General features: G+C 41.6%; 1 protein-coding gene across 6 annotated transcripts in view; it reads right to left on the bottom strand.

Annotated features, from left to right (window-relative positions):
- Positions 1 to 21,600, bottom strand: part of astn1 (astrotactin 1) — an 840,736-nt gene that overhangs the window by 427,055 nt on the left and 392,081 nt on the right. For all 6 annotated transcript variants that reach the window (XM_085804088.1, XM_085804090.1, XM_085804091.1 and 3 more), the window contains one exon: positions 13,659 to 13,853. In XM_085804088.1, coding sequence (XP_085660214.1) covers positions 13,659 to 13,853 — 195 coding nt within the window. The remainder of the gene's footprint in view (positions 1 to 13,658; positions 13,854 to 21,600) is intronic.

The raw sequence follows: 21,600 nt of genomic DNA, 5'->3' as shown, positions 1-21,600 counted from the left end.
AATAACTAAATTGCTGCAGCTTATTTTGCTTAGAAATTTCAAATTACCCCTTCCTCTATGCTGGAAATATTTCCCACCAGTAACTGCATCTGACACCAGTTATTAAATTAGGCGAATAAGATCTATGGCATCTCACTTAGGCTAAATGGATGTTGCTTTCAGTTGGAGTCCCATTTATGACCAGTTTGTTTTTCCATTTAAAAAAATCTGTGATAAAAGCCTCACAGTTTTATATCTCCATAGCAGTGGCCATTAATGGTTCCCACCAGTAACAGTTTCCTTGCTAATACACACTATGCATGGTATACTAGTTGATTCATGGACCTCATTGAGTATAAAGGAAGCACTATGTATAGTTAGCTGTCGGGGATGTGGCTCACTGTTGAGGCATCTCGAGTCTACTGCTGTAGTTTAGATACTTTATTGTCTATTTGCAGCAAAAAACTATGAGAGACAAGGTTTGCTGCTATTTCACTGCCACTGGAGTCAAACATCTGTCTGTTTCTGCTGAAAGCAATTATGTTTTCAGCTGTCAGTTTAACAAAGCACACAAATTGAGAATGTAATGAATCAGTTGTCTTTGCTGAACACAGCGATTTCTTTGTCTTTCTTAGATCCTAAGTGGAATACTGGATGAGTTCCTATCACTACGTTCATTCATTCTTTGTTAATTTCGTCGGATAATGACATGTAAGACATGTAACACTGAACAACCATCTGGCAGAGTAAAGATGTCAGAATTCATTTTCACCAGCTGCTACAGTGCGGTGCGGCTGATATTGTTTTTCACCTGGTTTGTCCCCCATCAACAAACTGAAGTGATCCGTAAGCTCTGAATTTGCCGTTCATATCATTCATATCTACATGGAGCGGGTAAGCTCTGTGCTGGCTGCCATGTGGTGTCGTCATGTTTTTACTTTCAGTGGCAGCTGACGGTAGGAAACCACGGAAGCTCAGAGACACCGAGGCTGACGGCTTACGGCTGAAATACACTGGGAACGGCCGTGACGCGAAGCGTACGTCGCGCGACAGCCGCAGCAGCTCGCGCCCATTCAGACAATGGAAGCTCCTCCACCGGCCGTGTGAGCGACGCCCACTCCAGCGGCCGTCGCGCGGCGTTTCAATTCTTTTTCGCGCCGAGTCTATTTTATTTCCTCGTTGCGTACTACGCGGCCCTCAAACAGGTAGAAAACTACAGAGAACTGTGTATAAAACGAATATATTACGTTTAAAAGTGATTAAAATAAATGTCTCACGTACCAGAGGCAAAGCCAGTAGCAGTGCAACATTATGGGGTTTGTTTTTTTTACATTGTGGATCCATGATCGTGTAGTTAAACAGTTAATTGATACCATTTAATATAGTCTGCACTTGCAAACCCTACATAGTCAGCAAATGACCTGTGAAAAAGGTACTGTCAATCAATTTTAACAGGAGGGATGTAAAAATGTGTTGAGATGCATAAAGTGCACTCATTTACTGCAGGCTTGACAAGGTGAAGCTGACAGCTGCAACAACAAACAGTGAAGCTGTGTCGCGTCGCGTCCGTGCCTGGTGTAGCAGTTAAAAAACTCTGCTCCGCCCCGCTCACGTGTCGCATCGCGGCCGTTCCCAGTGTACTCCTGGCGTCAGGTCGAGGTGGCGTCTGTGAAAAGTGGCGGTGCAGTGAGGACTGTGAGGACTGCACGTGAATGCTGCATTCAGATGCAGTCGGAAAAACGGCCGTCGATAACAAACCAGATGTCATTTTAGTCACAGAAGTCGAGAGAAAGCCGGTAAAACGTGGGTCAGGTAAACAATACAACATCGCCATGACAACATATTGTCACGTGTATTGTTTTGCCTCATGCTGACGGACCACTTGTTTAAATAGACGCTTGTTTATGCTGTTAGTGCAGCGGCTGTTGTCCGTTTGCCTTAAACCCGATTTCACGTGAATGCAGCATGAAAAGTACGACTGAGTTGCTTGCGATATACAATCGCACCACTAGATGGGAGTAATTCCTACACAGTGTACAGGGAAGCACTTGTTACAAGTTACTGGGACTGTACCAAAGTGAAGCAGCCTAATCAAAAGAGACCACACAACATTATTTTTCTACATATTCAGTTCAGAAAAGGCAAAATGTGCAGCTAATTTAGTCCCATAGCACAGCATGCAACAAAGACGTTTCATTTTAATGCAGAGAGCATACAGTACAAAGAGCTTATTTGGGGAATTATTTTGTGAGCCCCTAAAGTGAAACAGAACTTAATGACTGCTCTTTGATAAATATTACAAAACAAATACCATGATTTAAAAAAGAACTGTGAATGTTTTTAAGAATATTATGCTAATTGCGACAAAAAGCAAAAAGTTACAGTTTAACATATTTGAAATATGTTGCAACCTTTTTCTATCATTAGGTGCGTTTCCATTACCCCTTGAAATGCGCAAAACCTAAATATCGAAATTAAAAACTGGTAATGGAAACACCTACATTTCGAAAAAACTCTCAAATATCGCAAAAAAGTTTTTGCGCTCTCATGAGGTGGTTTTTGAGACGTATCGATACAAACGTGTATCGCAAAAATGTAATGGAAACACTTTTTTCGCTTTTCTACACGTCACCGGCGTCACCGGAGTTGTGTGTGTCCACGCTGTGTTGGTTTATGTAACTTGAGGGGACAAATGAACCACATGTTTATTGTCATGCATTGCTGACCTGGGCATTGTTTCTCATTAAATTAGAAAAACCTTTCCTATCATTCCCCTTTTCCGTGCATGGTTGAGGGAGATTGGCTCGCATCCACGCTCCCACTCCCTCCTGCGCCGAAATGTCACCTTAAGTCACATAAACCAGTACGGGTGTGTGGACACAACCACCTATATTGTTGTCAGCGCCTCATCACCGCTGGTGTTTAAAAGGCTCCGTTCTTTCTGCAGTCAGGTTAAAGCGCACATCCGCTGTGTTGGTAAACAAATAATCCCTCTACATCAACGGAGGCGACCGTGCTTGATCAGCTTGGGTTCGAGGTGATGTGAGTGCGGGCCAGTGGGGGACAGGGGAGGGGGCATTAGAGCTTCAGCACGGGCCCGTGTGAGTGCGTCCTTATTTGTGGCCGCTGCCAGCGCCACACGGGCTCTGCCTTTCAGTAATCAAGCGCTGTTTTTGTCTTTGTTAAAAACAATAACAGCAACAGCTGTCGGCAGCTGAGATCGCTGTGCCGTCACCATAGAAACGCAAGACGCATTACGGCTCATTCGCAAAATACCTTTCAATGGAAACACCCGCAAATAGCAATTGCACTTTTTCGAAGTTTCAGAAATATCGCTTTTATTTTGCGAAAATCTGTAATGGAAACGCAGCTATCGTCTTTCCATTCCAGTAAACACTGGAAATGATATGACATGTGTAATCATCTGTAAACATCGTAAACTGTATGTTGTAATAAGCAGACGTACAGTATATAAAAGCTCTGCTGGGCTCGTCCAAATAGTCTCTGAGTAACAAAGGACAAAAAGTGGTGTGACATCATGAAAGAAAAAAACACCAGACGTTGTTGTAATGACTACTGAGTTGCCATCAGTGCAGACAGCCAGAGTGATCTCTGGTCTTTTGAATATGACGAGCTGTCAACACCTCCTGAAACCAAACTAGAACTTTAGTTTGGTCCAGCAGTATTTGTGGTGAACTGATGAAATGAGACAAAAACAAAAAGATGCCTCTGAATAACTACAACAACTGCAGGGTTTCCCCCAGTGTATTATAAGCCTGGCGGCCCACCAGGCCTTACTTGACCCCCTCCGCCAGGCTAAACATCGTTTATTAATTTTTTTAATCAGTTTTTATACTCAATAAACACGTGATCAGGTGTCTTTTTCATCACCTGACAACGTTACAACTTCGCCGCACATAACGGGACACGTCACGGACATCATGCTCATCAGACAATAGACAGCATCAGACCGCTGCTTCACCAGCTGACCGAGAGGAACGCACCGAGGGTGAGCGGAGTCGCGGCTCCAGAGGCTCAATCAGCTGCTGTAGCAGCTAGTAGCTGTTAGCTTGTCAGGTGGGAGCGTGGTCTTAATTATTGATCCCAAGCAGCCACCAGAATGAGAACAAAGGGCACTAAAATATTCATTAAAACCTGCTCTGAGCTTGTCGTGTGGAAGAGGAATAGAGAAGGGAGGGGGGACGGTGTCAGGAGTAATGAGAGGAGGTTAGCTTTTTAACATCTCATTACTGGACTCCATTGGCTCCCGCAGAGGCGGCAAAATAGAGACCCCTGCCTCTGAGCTCTGTAGTACTGGCCCAGATCATATCAGACCTGATGCTCCAAAGATGTCACCATGACCTCCTTCCTGGCCACAAAACACATTCCCTGTGTTGCTTTGTGACCAAAATCATATTAAGCTCCGGCGGCCTGCTGCTGCTGCCGCCAATGACAACCGCGCATGTGACTGGATTTTTTTTTTTACCTGGGAGGAAATCTAATAAATCAACCCCGTGTTTTTGGAAATGATAACAACTCCTGCCTGTGAAGCGGGAGGGGGAAGCATCCTGCGTAGTGATGGGAGTGGGGTGTGTTCCCTTTTTGGAAAAAAACAAAACAAAACATGAGAAGCATTTCAGGGCTGGTGAGCTTGAAAGAGGAACCATGGGGGAGGCGTGCTGGGTGGAGCGAATCAAACCCGCTCTGTGTGATGACGCTCCCTCTCTCCGGAGACGGAGCTGAACGGGGCTCGGCCGCCCAGCAGACGCCGTGTGTGTGAACAGTTTCAATAGAAAACCCTTGCAGGGCTGACAGAGCAGGTCCACCTCCTCACACCCTCCTCACAACCCCCCCCCCCCCCACACACACACACACACACACACACACACACCTTTCTCTCCAATAAAATAAAACATTAGCAGTCAAATCTTTCCCCTGGAGGGATTGTTTACGCTGTTTTGATTTTCTGTGGGTGAGCGAAGGATTTTGTGTGAGGTAGAGTGATGAAGAGAATAAAAGAAAGAACAAATATGTTTATATAAGGGGGGGGAAAAAGAATAGATAATAGTGCTGTTGCAGGAAAGGCTATGTGATGTGCTTGGAGCGACAAAAACAAACCTCCACTGATGATTAAACAATATTAAAATTTGACTTCTCACAGAATGTCGGGGACAGATGCTTTGTGCCACTCCAAAGCGGTGGGGTAGGGGTTTTTGAAGAGGTGCCAGTGAACGCCACATAAAGGCCTCCTATCTATCCCTCCCTCTGTCCCCGCTTCTTTTGCAGCTCTTTCTCTCTCAAGGGTGAAGAGTAGATCCAGCAAGGTTACGGGAGGACGCGGGTCACGCCGCTCCCGCGCTCGCATATTCTAGATCCCGCCGAGTCGAGTCGACGGTGGCGGCGGCCTCGAGTAGCTGTGAGAAATAAGCCAATTTTCTGACTGAAGGTAATTCAGCAGAGTCCCAGTTAACTGCACATTCCCAGGGTTCACTGTTCCTGTGTAGCACGAGAGCATGGAGCGATGGAGAGTCCAGACTTCAGGACAGCGTTTCAAAGCTTCAGTTAGTTTTTTTTCCCAAAGCAACTACATTTTGAGCCAGAGAATCCACTCTGTGACTTTGTATGTGAATAAAAGGAAAAAGAGCACTTGCCACCTGCGGTTTGTATTTTAAGACTACTCCAGCGTTTTAGTTGATGCATTTCACAAAAGGAAACGGCCACAGTCATTACAACAAAAGCCCTGATGTTCTCCACCCGAGATCCAAAACCTCTGGAACTAACAATTCTCATAAATAGTGCTGAGTTCAGACAGCCGCTCATGTTTAGGATCAAATTCCCATTTGAAAAAACAGGCACTAACAATTCTCTCATTAAATTATTCATTAAGAAAGAGCAATGTATACTCAGGTCATGTGAGCTGCCATCTTACTCTGATCATCAATTTTGCACGGTAAACTGACAGATATTAACAGCATCAGATTATATGAGCTGTAGCTAATAACTTGGCTGCTGTTTGTGTAATGTGTTCTCAGCAAGCTGGTATTTAGGGTCCGGGCAGCGCAGCTGCCAGGACACTATTGTATTCCTAGGAATTCTTCTTCTTTAGGGTCCGGGCAGCTAAGCTGCCGGGACACTATTGTATTCCTAGGAATTCTTCTTCTTCTTTCTTTCTTTCTTTCTTCTTCCAAGGAAGTCATACTTCCCATGGGCGAAAACTCACCAAACTTTGCACAAAGGTTCAGTCCCATGCCAGATTCACTCAACTCCAAGGACATGTGCCCCCCCCTCCTAGGGGGGGCACAATAAGCGTTTAAATTTAAAAACTTTAAAAATTCCTACCAAACCAACGGTAGATGCTACAGTGTTGAAACTTCACCACAATGTAGCCTCAATACTGCTGAAACTTTTGTCCACTTAAACTTATTACAAATTATGAAGTCCATCACTCTGTTTTTTTCAATAACTGTAAAACTTTTAAAATGTATCTCCTCCCACAATTTTTGCTCAATTGTCACCAAACTTGCTACAGAGCATCTCCAGATTGTTTTCCACAAAACTTGTTTCTCGGATTTTTGATTAAGCAAAAATTGAGCCTACAGTGCATGAAAACGTTTGACTGTAAACAGTACTGTAAACATATACCATCAAATTCTTGCTAAATACATTTTCAATCTTCCTGAAAAAAAATGACAATATTCTGGAGTCATGGTTGATGAAGTTTAGCAAATATCAGAATTTTAATTCAAAAACTGAATTTTTGAGAACATTTTGAATTCTGCTCTCATGGGAACAACTGCAGCCAATGTGAGAGTGGAATTTTTAAACATCAGATTTTCTCTTATGAAGCAAAACACTTATCATTAAAAACAAATCACCAACATTTCCATGCTGTCAAGATGCAATTTATGTATTATCAGATTTTTGTTTAGATGACTGAATTATTGACATTTTGACCATTTCATCACAACAGCTGCCCGGGCACTGGCTCACCTGAGTGGATAAATGAAGCTACACAGCAGGTCACACTGCCAGCCAATTAGCTCAACGAGTTAGGAGCTGGTTCTTGGTGTCAGAGATTGTGAGTTCGAGACCCAGCGAGGGTGATGATGATGACAGATCAAAATGTCAGATGTCCTCAAGCTATTTTGCTGTCTAAATGCAATTTATGTATTAACAGATTTTTGTTTAGATAACAGAAATCTGCGTTCACAACTGCTGCCCGGACACTGACTCCCTGAGTCTATTTGAGAAGACACACGCCATGTCTCACTTCCAGATAATTAGCTCACTGAGTTAAGCGCTGGTTGTTGGTGTCAGAGGTTGTGAGTTCGAGACCCAGCCAGGGTGATGATGATGATGACAGATCAAAATGTCAAATGTCCTCAACACGAAACACAAGACAATTGTCCTAATGGTGGCATCACAGCAAGCTTCTAAATTTAAAAATTCAAATAGCTTGGACTGGACCATCTGCGAAGGCTCCTAACATCTTAGACTCATAGTAGATGTTTGACAAATACATATCATTATTTTACCTCAAAAACTGATTTTTCTTTTTCTGCCTACACGACAGTGAATGGCTTACTCAATTTGTGAAGCCACTGTTAAACTGCCACTTGTCAATTAGCTCAGTGCGATAGACAATGGTCTTTGGTTCCCGAGGTTGGGGGTTCAATCCTCAACTGATGCAAATTGGACATTATAAGGTCAACTGTCTTGTCTTCCTATTCTCCTGTTTGTTGCTCAGAATTGCCTAAATTTGCCCAAAAGTAGCCCGGACCCGACCCATCGCTGCGCAGCAGCTATAATCTTCTTCTTTCTTTCTTTCTTTCTTTCTTTCTTTCTTTCTTTCTTCTTCCAAGGAAGTCATACTTCCCATGGGCGAAAACTCACCAAACTTTGCACAAAGGTTCAGTCCCATGCCAGATTCACTCAACTCCAAGGACATGTGCCCCCCCCTCCTAGGGGGGGCACAATAAGCGTTTAAATTTAAAAACTTTAAAAATTCCTACCAAACCAACGGTAGATGCTACAGTGTTGAAACTTCACCACAATGTCGCCTCAATACTGCTGAAACTTTTGTCCACTTAAACTTATACAAATTATGAAGTCCATCACTCTGTTTTTTTCAATAACTGTAAAACTTTTAAAATGTATCTCCTCCCACAATTTTTGCTCAATTGACACCAAACTTGGTACAGAGCATCTCCAGACCGTCCTCCACAAAACTTGTTTCTCGGATTTTTGATTAAGCAAAAATTGAGCCTACAGTGCATGAAAACGTTTGACTGTAAACAGTACTGTAAACATATACCATTAAATTCTTGCTAAATACATTTTCAAACTTCCTGAAAAAAAATGAGAATATTCTGGAGTCATGGTTGATGAAGTTTAGCAAATATCAGAATTTTAATTCAAAAACTGAATTTTCTAGAACATTTTCAGTTCAGTTCAGTTCAGTTCAGAAAACTTTATTATCCCCCGAGGGGGCACTTTTTGAATTCTGCTCTCATGGGAACAACTGCAGTCAATGTGAGTGTGGAATTTTTAAACATCATATTTTCTCTTATGAAGCAAAAGACTTATCATTAAAAACAAATCACCAACATTTCCATGCTGTCAAGATGCAATTTATGTATTATCAGATTTTTGTTTAGATGACTGAATTTCTGACTTTTGACCATTTCATAACAACAGCTGCCCGGGCACTGACTCACCTGAGTGAATAAATGAAGCTACACAGCAGGTCTCACTACCAGCCGATTAGCTCAGCGAGTTAGGAACTGGTTCTTGGTGTCAGAGGCTGTGGGTTCGAGACCCAGCAAGGCTGATGATAATGATGACAGATCAAAATGTCACATGTCCTCAAGCTGTTTTGCTGTCTAGATGCAATTTATGTATTAACAGATTTTTGTTTAGATAACAGAATTTCTGACTTTTTGACCATTTTTGAAATCTGCGTTCACAACAGCTGCCCGGGCACTGGCTCACCTGAGTGGATAAATGAAGCTACACAGCAGGTCTCACTACCAGCTAATTAGCTCAGCGAGTTAGGAGTTGGTTCTTGGTGTCAGAGGCTGTGGGTTCGAGACCCAGCAAGGGTGATGATGATGATGATGACAGATCGATATGTCAGATGTCCTCAACATGAAATACAAGACAATTGTCCTAATGGTGGCATCACAGCAAGCCTCTAAATTTAAAAATCCAAATAGCTTGGACTGGACCATGTGCGAAGGCTCCTAACATCTTAGATTCATAGTAGATGTTTGTTTAAATACATATCATTATTTTACCTCAAAAACTGATTTTTCTTTTTACTGTGGTTTCAAATCTGCCTACACGACAGTGAATGGCTTACTCAATTTGTGAAGCCACTGTTGTATGCCACTTGTCAATTAGCTCAGTGCGATAGACAACAGTCTTTGGTTCCCGAGGTTGTGGGTTCAATCCTCAACTGACGCAAATTGAACATTATAAGGTCAACTGTCCTGTCTTCCTATTCTCCTGTTTTTGGCTCAGAATTGCCTAAATTTGCCCAAAAGTAGCCCGGAGCCGACCCATCGCTGCGCAGCAGCTATAATTGTACTTGCCATTTGTGAGGCAAAGAAAATCAATTTGAATACAAGTGTTTTGTTGTCCAACAAAACCAGCAGAATGAGTCGTGTGTGTGAGTGTAAACAGTGGAGCTGATGCAGGCATGGGCCAAACAGCCCAGGTTTCAACCATTTAGACTAGAGATACATAATATACACCTGTGGATTACCGATTTGAGCTAATAAACACCACCAGAAAATGTGAACCATGACCCCACCAAATAACTCAACTCTGTTCTGTCCTTTTCTCCTAGCAGCCACGTTTACAGTAAAATACATCTCAAGCTCTCCGCCCCTAGTTTGTAATGAAGCCAACAAGATTACTCAAGTGATGCCCCTTGAATGTATGAATGATTTTCTCTTCGACTTGAGAAAACTGTTTATCCTCCCTATGATGTTAAATTCATATATATATCTATAATCTCTGGGGTGGTGCTTTATGGTAACTCCACTTAACATGCAAGATTTTCTAGGTTTTTGCAACATTGTGGAGGATGTAGTCTGATGCATCTTTAAAATACAGCACTGCAATAGGGAGCAAACGTTTGATACTGACTTGGACCAACATTAAATCTATAGTTTCCTCGGGGACATACAGTACATATCTATGTATCAATCTGGTTTTAAAGTGACTCCTCTGATCTAATCGAGTGCTGCACCCTCTTCAAACCCTTCACTGATCCTCTGTATTTGATTGCGATGCTCTCCTCCCGTAAGTTTTGTTCATTTTACATTCAAATGTTCATCTGGTCCAATTAGGTTTCATTTCAGCACACGGGCTCCTGGTCAGTTTTAATTCATTTGCTGCCATCTCTTATAATTAGGGCCTTGCATTAACCATGCCTCCCTAAAGAGTCTGCCTTCCTCTTCCACCACCTCATCTGCGCAGGAAGCATTTGGTGCTCTTCAAAGTCTGCCTCAGACCCCGCTCTCCATTCACAAGCACTTTCAAATGAGATCAGAGCATTTGAGATTTAGATTCTTGATGATGTTAACTTTCTTGCTTCACCCGTACCTCCCTCTCCACAACTCCAGCGGTGGATCCCAAAGTGGGTGACTTGCCTCCGGGCAGCGGAATCCATGCATGGCCCAAATTAAATTCCTGGGCCGCAGAGGACTTTGCTGACCTTCTGGCTTCCTGAGTTCAGTGGAAATGATTGCAGCATGTGGACAGTGATAATTAACCGCCTTCAAAGTATTCGACTGTCCACATCCAACCCTGTGCAAATTATGAAAGGGACACAGCATCTTTTTTGAACCTGTGGGGCTTAATATCTAGAAGTCTCTCCAAAGAGGTGACAGCTATTTCCCTCAGTATTTCATCACACTGCATTTGCCTGAGATTAGGAGGAATGTCTTGCGGTTTTATAGAGGACGATCCTGACAGTGTCATGCTTTTACTGTCACGATTATATTTTTTTATTGGGAGGGAACTGACGTCAAAAAAATCTACCATGAAACCCTTGTGCCATCATGAAAGAACCTTTAAATATATAACCATCCACACCAACATGCTGCTCACAGCCTGTGGGAACACATGTGCCTCCTGGTCATGTGTTTACTGCAACAATTTCCCTTGTGTGATTTAAATCAGATTTCAACCTCAGACAATCTGAGAGGTGCTGATGTATACAGCAGCTCTTACTTCCATAAACAGTAAATTTAGTGTTCTGTGGGGGATTTGGGCACAGTCCAATATATCAAACAGTGCCTGTCTGAACGGGAGTGAAATTAAACATGAAAAAGCAAGGGGTCCCCATGGATGACATTCTGAATACTTACTGCTTGTGTGCTGCATTTTTAATAAATACAGGGTAAGTAAGTTCATTTTGTCTTGATAACTGAGGAATATAGAAAGTGCTACTGTAACCTAGGAATGAAATATACTGTATGTACCTAACACAATCTTGTACCTCACACTCACATTATAAAATAACAAAATTTTACTTGCCTGGTGTGCATATGAAGTGGAGGTGAATACTTTTAATTATTACTTCCAGGGAATGCTCTACTTTTGAAGCATGGAAGCTGTGGGAACCAAATTATTATTTTAAACACATAACTGAAGGTAACTAAAGTGTTTTTTGTCTTTCATTACTGAAAAAAAAGGGAAAAAAACATGTCACACAATGGAGCAGTGACATGCTGTGGAGGGAAGCAAGGCAAGAAGCACTTGCAGCCCATTAAAACTAAAAATAGACATCAATTAGAACAATACAGACAGAGAGGCAATATCTCTCCTCACATCTGGTCTGAGAGCAGCAAAAAGTGAACTATCAGCCACTGAGTGTATAGTTGTTCTCATGGACATGTAGGGTTTGCACACTGAGGTACTGTAATCCTGGCATCTTTGACTGAGGACTGGATACAGCCCAAGTGAGCTTGTCAAGCTGTCTTTGTCTCAGCTCCTTCCACTGAGATCACTAAATTACTGCCACGGTACAAGTAAATTACACCAGGTATGAAATTGCACATTAAAATTTGAAAAAACAAGTTTGACACACAAGCAGTGGAGCTCCTCTCAGGAATAGCAGTGAGTCTGGAGACCGGGCCAGAGAGGTAGAAGTCATAGCTGTGAACGTAGCAGTGCAAGGACTGTGTCATTCAGACTGTTTTCCAGTAAATAAGTGCTGTGACCCTCAAGACCCAATGTGTAACATCGCTTTGGACAGACGATAAGCTAGGAAAGGTAAGCAATATTGTAGCCCTTTGTGTCCATGACCCTATGAGGTAGGGCTGTCACTTTTTATTCGACATTTGAATATTCGTTTGAATGTGGAAAGTTCATATTCGAGCGGTAATGACCTGCTCGATATGTAGGCTGCAGCAAAGATACTCTATTTACCGTCTTTGGCTGCAGTGCCCAGTGCCTGTATAGCACCGCGGAACGTCCACCGGATGTGGGATATTCAAATATATCCAAACGAATTACGGGTCATTCGATATTCGTTCGAACCTCATTTTTCTAAAAACTGACAGCCCTACTATGAGGTCAGTATTCTATACAGTAGCACATGCAGTAAGCTTGAACTGAGAGCAGATCTTCACATATGCACTGAAAAATCTGGCAATACTACTGACTGGAAGGCATACTGTTCCCTTAGAAACAAAGTGACAAAAGCAAAAAGGAAAAAGAAAATTAAATATCATCAAAATAAACTAAATGAAATTAAACATGATGGAAAGAAACTGTGGAAAACACTAAAAAAAACCACTTGAAAACGGAGGTGATGAAAATGTTCTTTTTACTAGTGGTTCCTCTGTGGGTTTGCCAGGTTGATTTGAGATGGGCTGGAAGATGCTATATTGACTTTTCACTGTATTTGGTGTAATGTCTCTTAAGACTGTGTTGAACTATACTCACTGGATTTATACCTGTCAGAGATTTCATTAGAAGCTAGACCACCAGGCTGATACATTTGGAATCACTGGTACATGGAAATAGACCTTACATTTACTGTTTTTATTTTTCCAGTGATCCGGCAACAGGTTGCACCATTCATAAGAAGGTATTATGGCTGCACCTAGCAATTATTTTCATTTTCGATTAATCTGTTGATTATTTAAACGATTAATCGATTAGTTGTTTGGTCAATAAAATGTTAAAAAATGTTGAAAAATGTCAATCAGTGTTTCTCAAACCACAAGATGACGTCCTCAAATGTCTTGTTTTGTCCACAAACCAAAGAGATACTCAGTTTATTGTCATAAAGGAACAAATAAACCAGAAATATTCACATTTAAGAAGCTGAAATCAGTGAATTCTGACTTTTTGGGGGGCAAATTGGCCCATTGCCAATTTGCCAAAATGTTGAACTATCCCTTTAAAACTACTACTCAAACTGATTATTCGATTATTGTTCGATAGATCGATTAATTGTTGCAGCTCTAGAAGGTATGCGTAAATGCTCCTCCAACTGTAACTCTTAATCTATATCCAAGCATTGCTTCTGACCACCTCATCCAAAGCCCTTTGGTTATCACCACGGTCCAAGCCAAAAGGGCCAAACACTTTCCCTGCTGCGATACAAATGGCAGAACAACCACGCCACATGCTCCACGTCACAAACAGCTTGTGCTCACCTGAATGTGGCCTTGAGGATCTGTCCGGAGGTGCTCTCCTTGCTGTGGTTGTTGTATCCATAGAAAAGGTCTCCGAACACAGTCTGGTTGGCGGGGATGTCCGCTGCTTCCCCGCAGTCGATTCCCTCGGTGCAGGCTTCAGACAGCGGGAGGCACGACCTCCCGTCTGGACCGCGCTTGTAGTCCTCGATGCACCTGGGGCAATACAAGTCTGAGTCATTCAACTGATTTACACATTTCCTTCCCTTATGAGAACTGTGATAAGTTTGCTTTGCTATTCATTCTCCCTTATTTGCCAGGTAATATACTTGTTTCTCTTTCTTTACTCTTACATTTCCTGATTTCCCCTTTACTGTAGTTTAAAGTAAACAATTAGCACTCCTACAGCAAAACAAGGGTTAAGTAAGTTTACACTGTTGACATAGACAGACGTTTCTGGTTGCATGATTAGTTTTTTAAAGCTGTAACTAAAGGATATAATTTAAGTAGTCAACGATATGACAGAAGATGAAGGTTTAAAATGAGTATGAGGATCACATATCACATTCAAGAAGAAACAAAGACACCTTCTCTGACCTCCATGATTTAAGTGGGCGTGGCTCCTGCTCCTGCTGGTCTAAGCTGATTATGTGTTGGTGATGTTGACGTGTTTGTTGTAATAAGACGTGTCTGCATTCACTTCTCAACCAAAACATTGCTTCTATGTTTAACCCTTCTTCCTATCATCTGTTGGGACTTATCTATCCAGCATCAGTGCAACCACTGGCCTAACTCTGGACTCTGGGTTGTCTCATGCATGTGTGTGTGTGTGTGCATGCATTTACAAAATGGCCACAAGCTAATCTTAAATGTTACAACTGAGTACGGAACAATTAATCATCTCCATATATCAAACTGAATACCCAACCAAGTTCTAAATCAAATTAAGTGCCTTGATTTTAATTACAATTTACAACCTTATCTTAACAACCTTGTCAACAAGCAACAATTTCATTAGCTACAAAATTTCCAATCCATTGTGGTTCATTAACTTTGTTCATCAGTAAGTTGGCAAAATCATAAAGGGAACTCCTTGATGTTGTCTGTTGCTCACTCTGACCAGATGGCAACTATACTATTTTTAATCATGACAGAAACATCAGTCTGTTAAGTTAAATAATGACAACAGTAAAAGAAAAAAAAAGACAGGATCTAAATAGTTCCAGTCTAGGCCGGGGATGATGAGCAGCTACATTTTGAGTATACTGTACATTTAAAAGGTTATCCCATATATAGTATGCCAACTCCATTTGTGCATTTGTAATAAAATAAGGCATTTCCACTGTTCCCATTTTTTTCCCAGAAGTTTAGTCAGCCATTTCTGAAAAATGTACCATTTCTACATTGTTACATTCCACATTTTCATTTCATTTTTGAGCACAGAAATATTTTCCAGATCCTACTAAACCAGCCTCAAGAGCATGCACACACGCACATGATACTTCATGTAGTGTTCAATGCAATAAAAAGAGGTGCCTCTCACACAGTCAGAGTAGTAGGCCTACTGTGGTCCTGCACTGGTGGTTTGTGGTCAATGGGTTACATGACCTGCTAAGCTATTGAGCTAAAACGCTCTTTTTTTTTTTTTTTTAAATAGGCTATGAGTGTTAAAATGCAATAAAAAGAGGTGTGTCTCACACAGCACATGTGGCACTATGGGCCTAACTGATTTTGAGGATTTTGATATTTGCATGTTTAAAATAAAAAACATAGGCTATATAGGCTAATATACAAGCCTATGTATGATTTGAATACTTCTGTAATGTACAATGCATAAATGCGCAAGGTGCATTTATCCATAGCACTATAGGGCCAGTTATACACAATTTTAAATTACATAGGAGGTCCCTGCTCCATCAGTTTGGAGGTCCTTGGCCAGAAGAACGTTGAAGACCCCTGTCTAAACAAGTCTCCTTATCCGATGTGCTACACGTAAGGGATAATGCCCGACGAGGTGTCCATTATCAGAAATTAATGGACGACGCGGAGGCGAAGTCAGGCAATTTGACCGGAACATCTTTATGGGTGTCCATTATCACTTTTTAATGGACACCCCGCAGCCAATCAGAATCGAGTATTCACCCAGACCATGGTATAACACTTTTTAATGGACACCCCGCAGCCAATCAGAATCGAGGATTCACCCAGACCATGGTATAAATAAACCATATAGGCTAGCTAATCAACTTCAGGTGAACGTTATCAGCGTTTAGCGGACTCTCTTATCTTATATCCTTTCCACTCCCACCCGGCCGTCGACCTCTGCGGAGGAGTTGAAGCGCCGCTCACCAGATGAAGCAGTCACACGTGTGCTAATGAAATGTAACACCTGTCCGGGTTGTGTCGTTGTTGGATGTCAAGTGTGTTGGCATGATTGACGTGTGTCAGTCATGGTGTCAGTTAGCCCGCTTGACGTTTAAGCGACTGAACCCTGCGCTCTGATTGGCTGAACTCTTCTTCTCTTGCTCAGCAGACTCAGCGCTCCTGGCCCCTGCTGGCCGTTTTGAGTACTGCACGTGCACAACTGACCTCAAGCCAGGCGTCACCTGCTAAAATTACCAGGCAACCGTTTTTAATCACATGAATTATTCAATTGGAATAACTGGGAGTGTCGTTAGTGTACCACTGATATGTTAATGGGTCGCACTTTACACCACAAGCCACTTCTTTCATACAGCACTTCTCCATTACACACAGGAGCAATTTAGGGTTCAGTGTCTTGCTACTTCAGCATCTTGACTGGAGGAGTCAAGAATCAAACCACCGACTTACCAATTTGCTTAAGACCTGCTTCTGAGCGGCAGCCAAACATGATATTCTATTAAAACTGGGCTATATTTTTTAGAGTAGTAAATTAGATAAGTTTGTGTAGAAGTTGACGTTCCTCTGAGTGACAGCTTGATATCAACAACACACAGCTGCATTATTCTATTTGATCTCATTTGTGTAGGAGAATAGATGCATTTGTGATGATGCTCAGCTCAAACTATGCGAACCACAAATATAGTTTCAATTTGAGAAAATAACTCCAGCATAAATGGTAACATCAACACTGGTGCTTGTTATCTTGTATCATTTATTGTAGTAACACTAGACTTTACCATATGTGACGCCCATGGACAACAAAATACTAGTAGGAATGTTGATTTACAGTATCTCACTAAATGTTATTGTAAGATATGGTGTAAACGTATTTGTTTTTGTTTTTTTGGAGGGTTCAAGATATAATGCAGAATTTAGACATCACACTTCAACACAAAACCAATTGTACTCAGCTAGCACTAAATCCTCCACCATCAAAAAAGAAGCTTGAATTCAAACACTGAGCATCCTCTCAAGAGTCTTTCACATTGATGATGTTTTGACATCTTGGAGTATAATATAATGTACTCTGAAATAAACCACACGCAGATGAGGTGGAAAGTGAAAAATAGGAGATTGGGTGTGGGGGTTAAAGAGCGACAGATAATCTGTCAGGGATTTACACGGAGAGAAGCTCTCTCCTGGATGCCAAATGTCGCAAAGCTGATGCCAGTCTCCGGTGGGAGGAGAGGAGGATTTAGCCACATCTGCGCTATGGAAAGTGACAACAACAAAATGCTGTTGTCGAGAATTAAATTAAACAGCAGTTCGTATCACCTGGTTATGCTAATTTGACATGGAATATACCGCGCCTCTGGTATTATGTTTAATGTATAGATGACAGCACCAAACAGCTGCTTGCTGTTGGAGCAGCAGTGGAGATAACCACAACTATTTATCCCCCTCTTGTAGAACTTAAATAAAGTTGACGTTGGCAGGCTTCCACACATACAGTGCACAGTCATTTATACAGGCGATAACACCACTGCATGGGTAGCCAGCAGCAGAAAACTAGCTCTTACCTCCGGGCTCCCTTTAGATTAAAGCTGTATGTTTGCAGTTCTGCAGGCTGATTGGAGCTCTGCTGAGACGAGACTGAAGGTAGGCACCTCTGTTAGCACTGAGAACAGCTCCAATCAGCCAGCTCAAGTGGAAACACCTGTGGGGCTGAACCATGGCTGTGTAATAGCTTTAAATGAGGGGCTTTGAGGCAGCTCTCTGTGAACCTATTATACCCATAACCTGTAGTCAAAGGCCCTTTCCATATGAGCTATTCACCCTAGTCACTTTGTAGAGGTGTCAATGATACACAATTAATGACACCACCTGAGTTACATTTAGCTGCTTCAGGTTCAAGATCCAGGCATTGACTCCTTTTGTAGCAGAGCCTAAAAAGCCCAGGTGGAACTAAAACATTAAAGGGATAGTTCAACATTTTGGCAAATTGGCCCATTGCCATAATCCCTAGAGTTTTAGGAGTAGGTTCGTTACCTTTAATTGTCGGTGCAAGCTATTTTTAGAACGGCGGAGCAGCTCAGAGCTACGCTACGGAGGCTAATGTAATTTCTTGGTTTCCCTCATCAAACTCATCAAATACACAATCCAACAACTCCAAAATGCTCTGGTGGACAAGTTGTGACCTGCACATTCACCACACTATGAGATAATAATCAACGTTAGCTTGCACCTTTAATTAATGGTAATAACGGAATGTTACAAGACAGAGTTTTTTTCAAGGTAAATTCATGCAAAACCGCTGATGCACATTCCCGTCGGGAGCAGTTGTTCAGCAAGCAGTCTCTGCATTTGCCTTGAAAACAACTCTGTGTCGTAACGTTCTGTTATTATCTCATAGCGTGGTGAATGTGCAGGTCACAACTTGTCCACCAGAGCGTTTTGGAGTTGTTGGATTTTGTATTTGATGAGTTTGATTTGAGAAACCAAGAAATCACATTAGACTCCGTAGCGTAGCTCTGAGCAGCTCACGGCTCTGCTCCGCCATTCTGAAATTAGCTTGCACTGACAATTTAAAGGGCCCATATTATGCAAAATCCACTTTCTACAGGTTTTGTAGTGGTCCTATGTGTTCCCGTGGCCTTTCTATGACGCCTGGAGGTGAAAAAAGTCTGTTCACTCCCTTAATTGATTTCTACACTTTTTTGAGATCGTGTCTCCAAACGGGCGAATTGGAAGTGCTGGCAGACTTGACGTCAGGATGCGCTGAACTCAGGTGACTCCACCTCCCGGTACTTCCTTATACTCCCCCTGGGCCAGTCTGGAAAAACGTGAGCTCCGCCCGCTGACACTTTTCCAGTACAGCGACCCCCCCCCCACCCAATCCACACACACTCGCTCTTTCTCTCTGCCCCCCCGTCCGTGACTTGACATGAAGCGGTAGATACGGGAGGAGCAGTCGGTACCGCGGCCGCCAGATGATCCTTTTGAATCATTGACTGAAAAACAGCCGCCTGTCATTAAAAATGAAATCGCGGATCAGAGAATATTGGAATGATACCTCTTCTCATCAGCGCAGCGGTCCTCATCACGGAATGAGAGGCATCTGAACGAGGAAGTCTCCTGGGCCCAGTATTTCAAAACTTGTAATCTGGATCAGAATAATCCGGATAATGAAATCCTCCTTTTCTCAGTCTTGGATCACGGTGATCCTGCTGACTTTATCTGAGTATTTCAAAACACTGGCAGGGTGGATCACCGTGATCCCTACCTGGCCGGATACGGATTTCCAAATCTCAAGTCTCCGCCTCCGGATCTGAAACATGGCGGACTACTTCACCAAAGGAGCAGCTGGGAGCGCGACTTTCACGTCAAAAGTGTAAGTTTACTGCCGTCTAATGTGTAGCGGTTTTAAGACCATACGAACGCCAACCAACAAATCATGCAAGCCAACTATTTGATTTGTCACCTACTTGAAACGAGAGCGTAACGATCCCTAATTGATCCACGGCCATGCTAACGGGAGCTAACTCGGCTCCATTGACTTGTGTGTTAAGCAGCTAGCGGGCTAGCGACGTAGCTGCTATGTTGATCAATTTTGCAGACTTTGGTTTAATTTACAAGGGAATTAATCTGACGTACATCACACCTTAACTGTTTTACACTTACACCAACCTGTTCAGAGTTTATTAACGTTATGCAGGGGACTTTTTTTCTTTTTAAAGCAGGCTACCTGTGCTGTGTGCAGACCACACTGCTGCAGTAATTAGGAAACGTAACATTACACAGCACGTGAACAATACAGTTCATTCAGAAGTGTCAGTAATGCTGGTGATATCATGTTTTTGACCATTTCTGTGACTATTGTTTATTTCTGACTATGACAAAGATATACTCATACACCGTCTCTTTTTACTTTCAGAGCCCACTCAGCAATACCACTGCTAATAAGGACAACAGTGCAACAAGAGTCTTGGAAATCCTTGGAAACCTTGGTGTTTGGATTTTGAAGTGCTTGAAACTGTACTTGAAATAAAGCCATTGAAACTGCTTGAAATTGTGATTGCATTATTTTTCATAGCATAAGCCTATAGCTTGGTCAGTGACCCGATTAGAAACACTTTCCTCTTAATTTGTCTTCCTTATGTAGAAGCCTCTCACTAAACATGATTACTACCGTATGTTCATTTATCGCACAATAACATTTGATTAGATGAAGTAAAATAATCAGTTTGTATACAAACACGTTTTGAAATACATTACTGCATGTTTTAAAATATCATTCACTTTACAAGCATTGTAAAAATGCATTTTCAAGTTTATTTTAAAGTCAAGTTTGTCTTCATTAAATCAGAAGCATGAAAATATGCCTTGTAAATGCTTGGAAAGTGCTTGAATGTGATTTAAATTAATAAATACAGCAGTTTCAGGATGTATGGCCAAACAATATTTTTTGCTATGTTTTAAATTTCTTCAATTACTTCAATTATTTGTTAAAACTGAAACACTAACAATTTAGATTAAGTGTAATGAACATATTGAGTAACAAAATCAAGGAAAGTGGAGTTGAGACATTGTCAATCCAAGTCAAATCCACCTCTGAGGTGGGATCAGAATGATCCTGAAATTTTGGTATCAAGTTGATCCTGATATCTGACTTAACTTTTGAAATACCCAAATCAGCCTTTTATCTGGATTCAAAGGAGGATTGGATTACCAGAGCTGAAACCCAGGGCCCAGTTGTTCAAAAGGTGTAATCTGGATAAAAATTATCCGGATTTTGAAATCCCCTTTTTTGCTATCCAGGATCACGTAATCTGTTTTACTTTTATCCCAGTTGTTCAAAGCAAAGTTGGATTGGATCAGTCTGATCCAAATCCAAATTTTCAAGATTACTAAATCCGGATAAAGATGCTCTAGATGGGACTGTGCATCACACTGAAGGCTGATTGGTCTGTTAACAACAGGTAGAACAGCAGCATGAGGTCTCTCAAAGTGTGTTTATTTGTTTATGTATTGTTTTCTGTGCTCTTCGTTGTTTCTTCAGTGTCTTTTAAACAGCCAGCCTCCATCTAGTTGGGCTGTTAAAATAAATTGAAAAAAGCAAATATACAGTACATTAGTGAAATTGTGAATATTTCCCCATGTGTTTCAAATTCAAACTTCAAATTTCAAAATTCAAACTTCAAATTTCAAAATTCAAACTTCAAATTTTAAAATTCAATCTTCAAATTTCATTAAATTCAGTTTGGGGAAAAGTAGTTGGGGAAAAGTTTTTCAGTTGTAGAATATTCAAAAGTTAACATTATTTACTAATCACTATTGTGGTTTAAAATTAGGTGCAAAATATAAATCAATAACTGTATATATACTACTTTATGAATATTGTTTATTTGACCAGTTTGAATTTAATTTAAATCACATTTTGTTCCTGAAATCCCCCCTGAATCCACCCAACTGCTGGGATCAGAATAATCCTGATTTTTTTGATCAAAGTTTTCCCGATCCTACTGAAAAGTTTTGAACAACACAAACTGAGGGTTTTATCCAGATCAAAACCAAGATTGGATTACGTGATCTAATCCGA

This window comes from Trachurus japonicus, chromosome 17, assembly GCF_045865225.1.
Source record: "Trachurus japonicus isolate A0001 chromosome 17, Traja_1.0".
NCBI lineage: Eukaryota > Metazoa > Chordata > Actinopteri > Carangiformes > Carangidae > Trachurus > Trachurus japonicus.
This window is presented reverse-complemented; position numbering and strand designations above follow the sequence as displayed.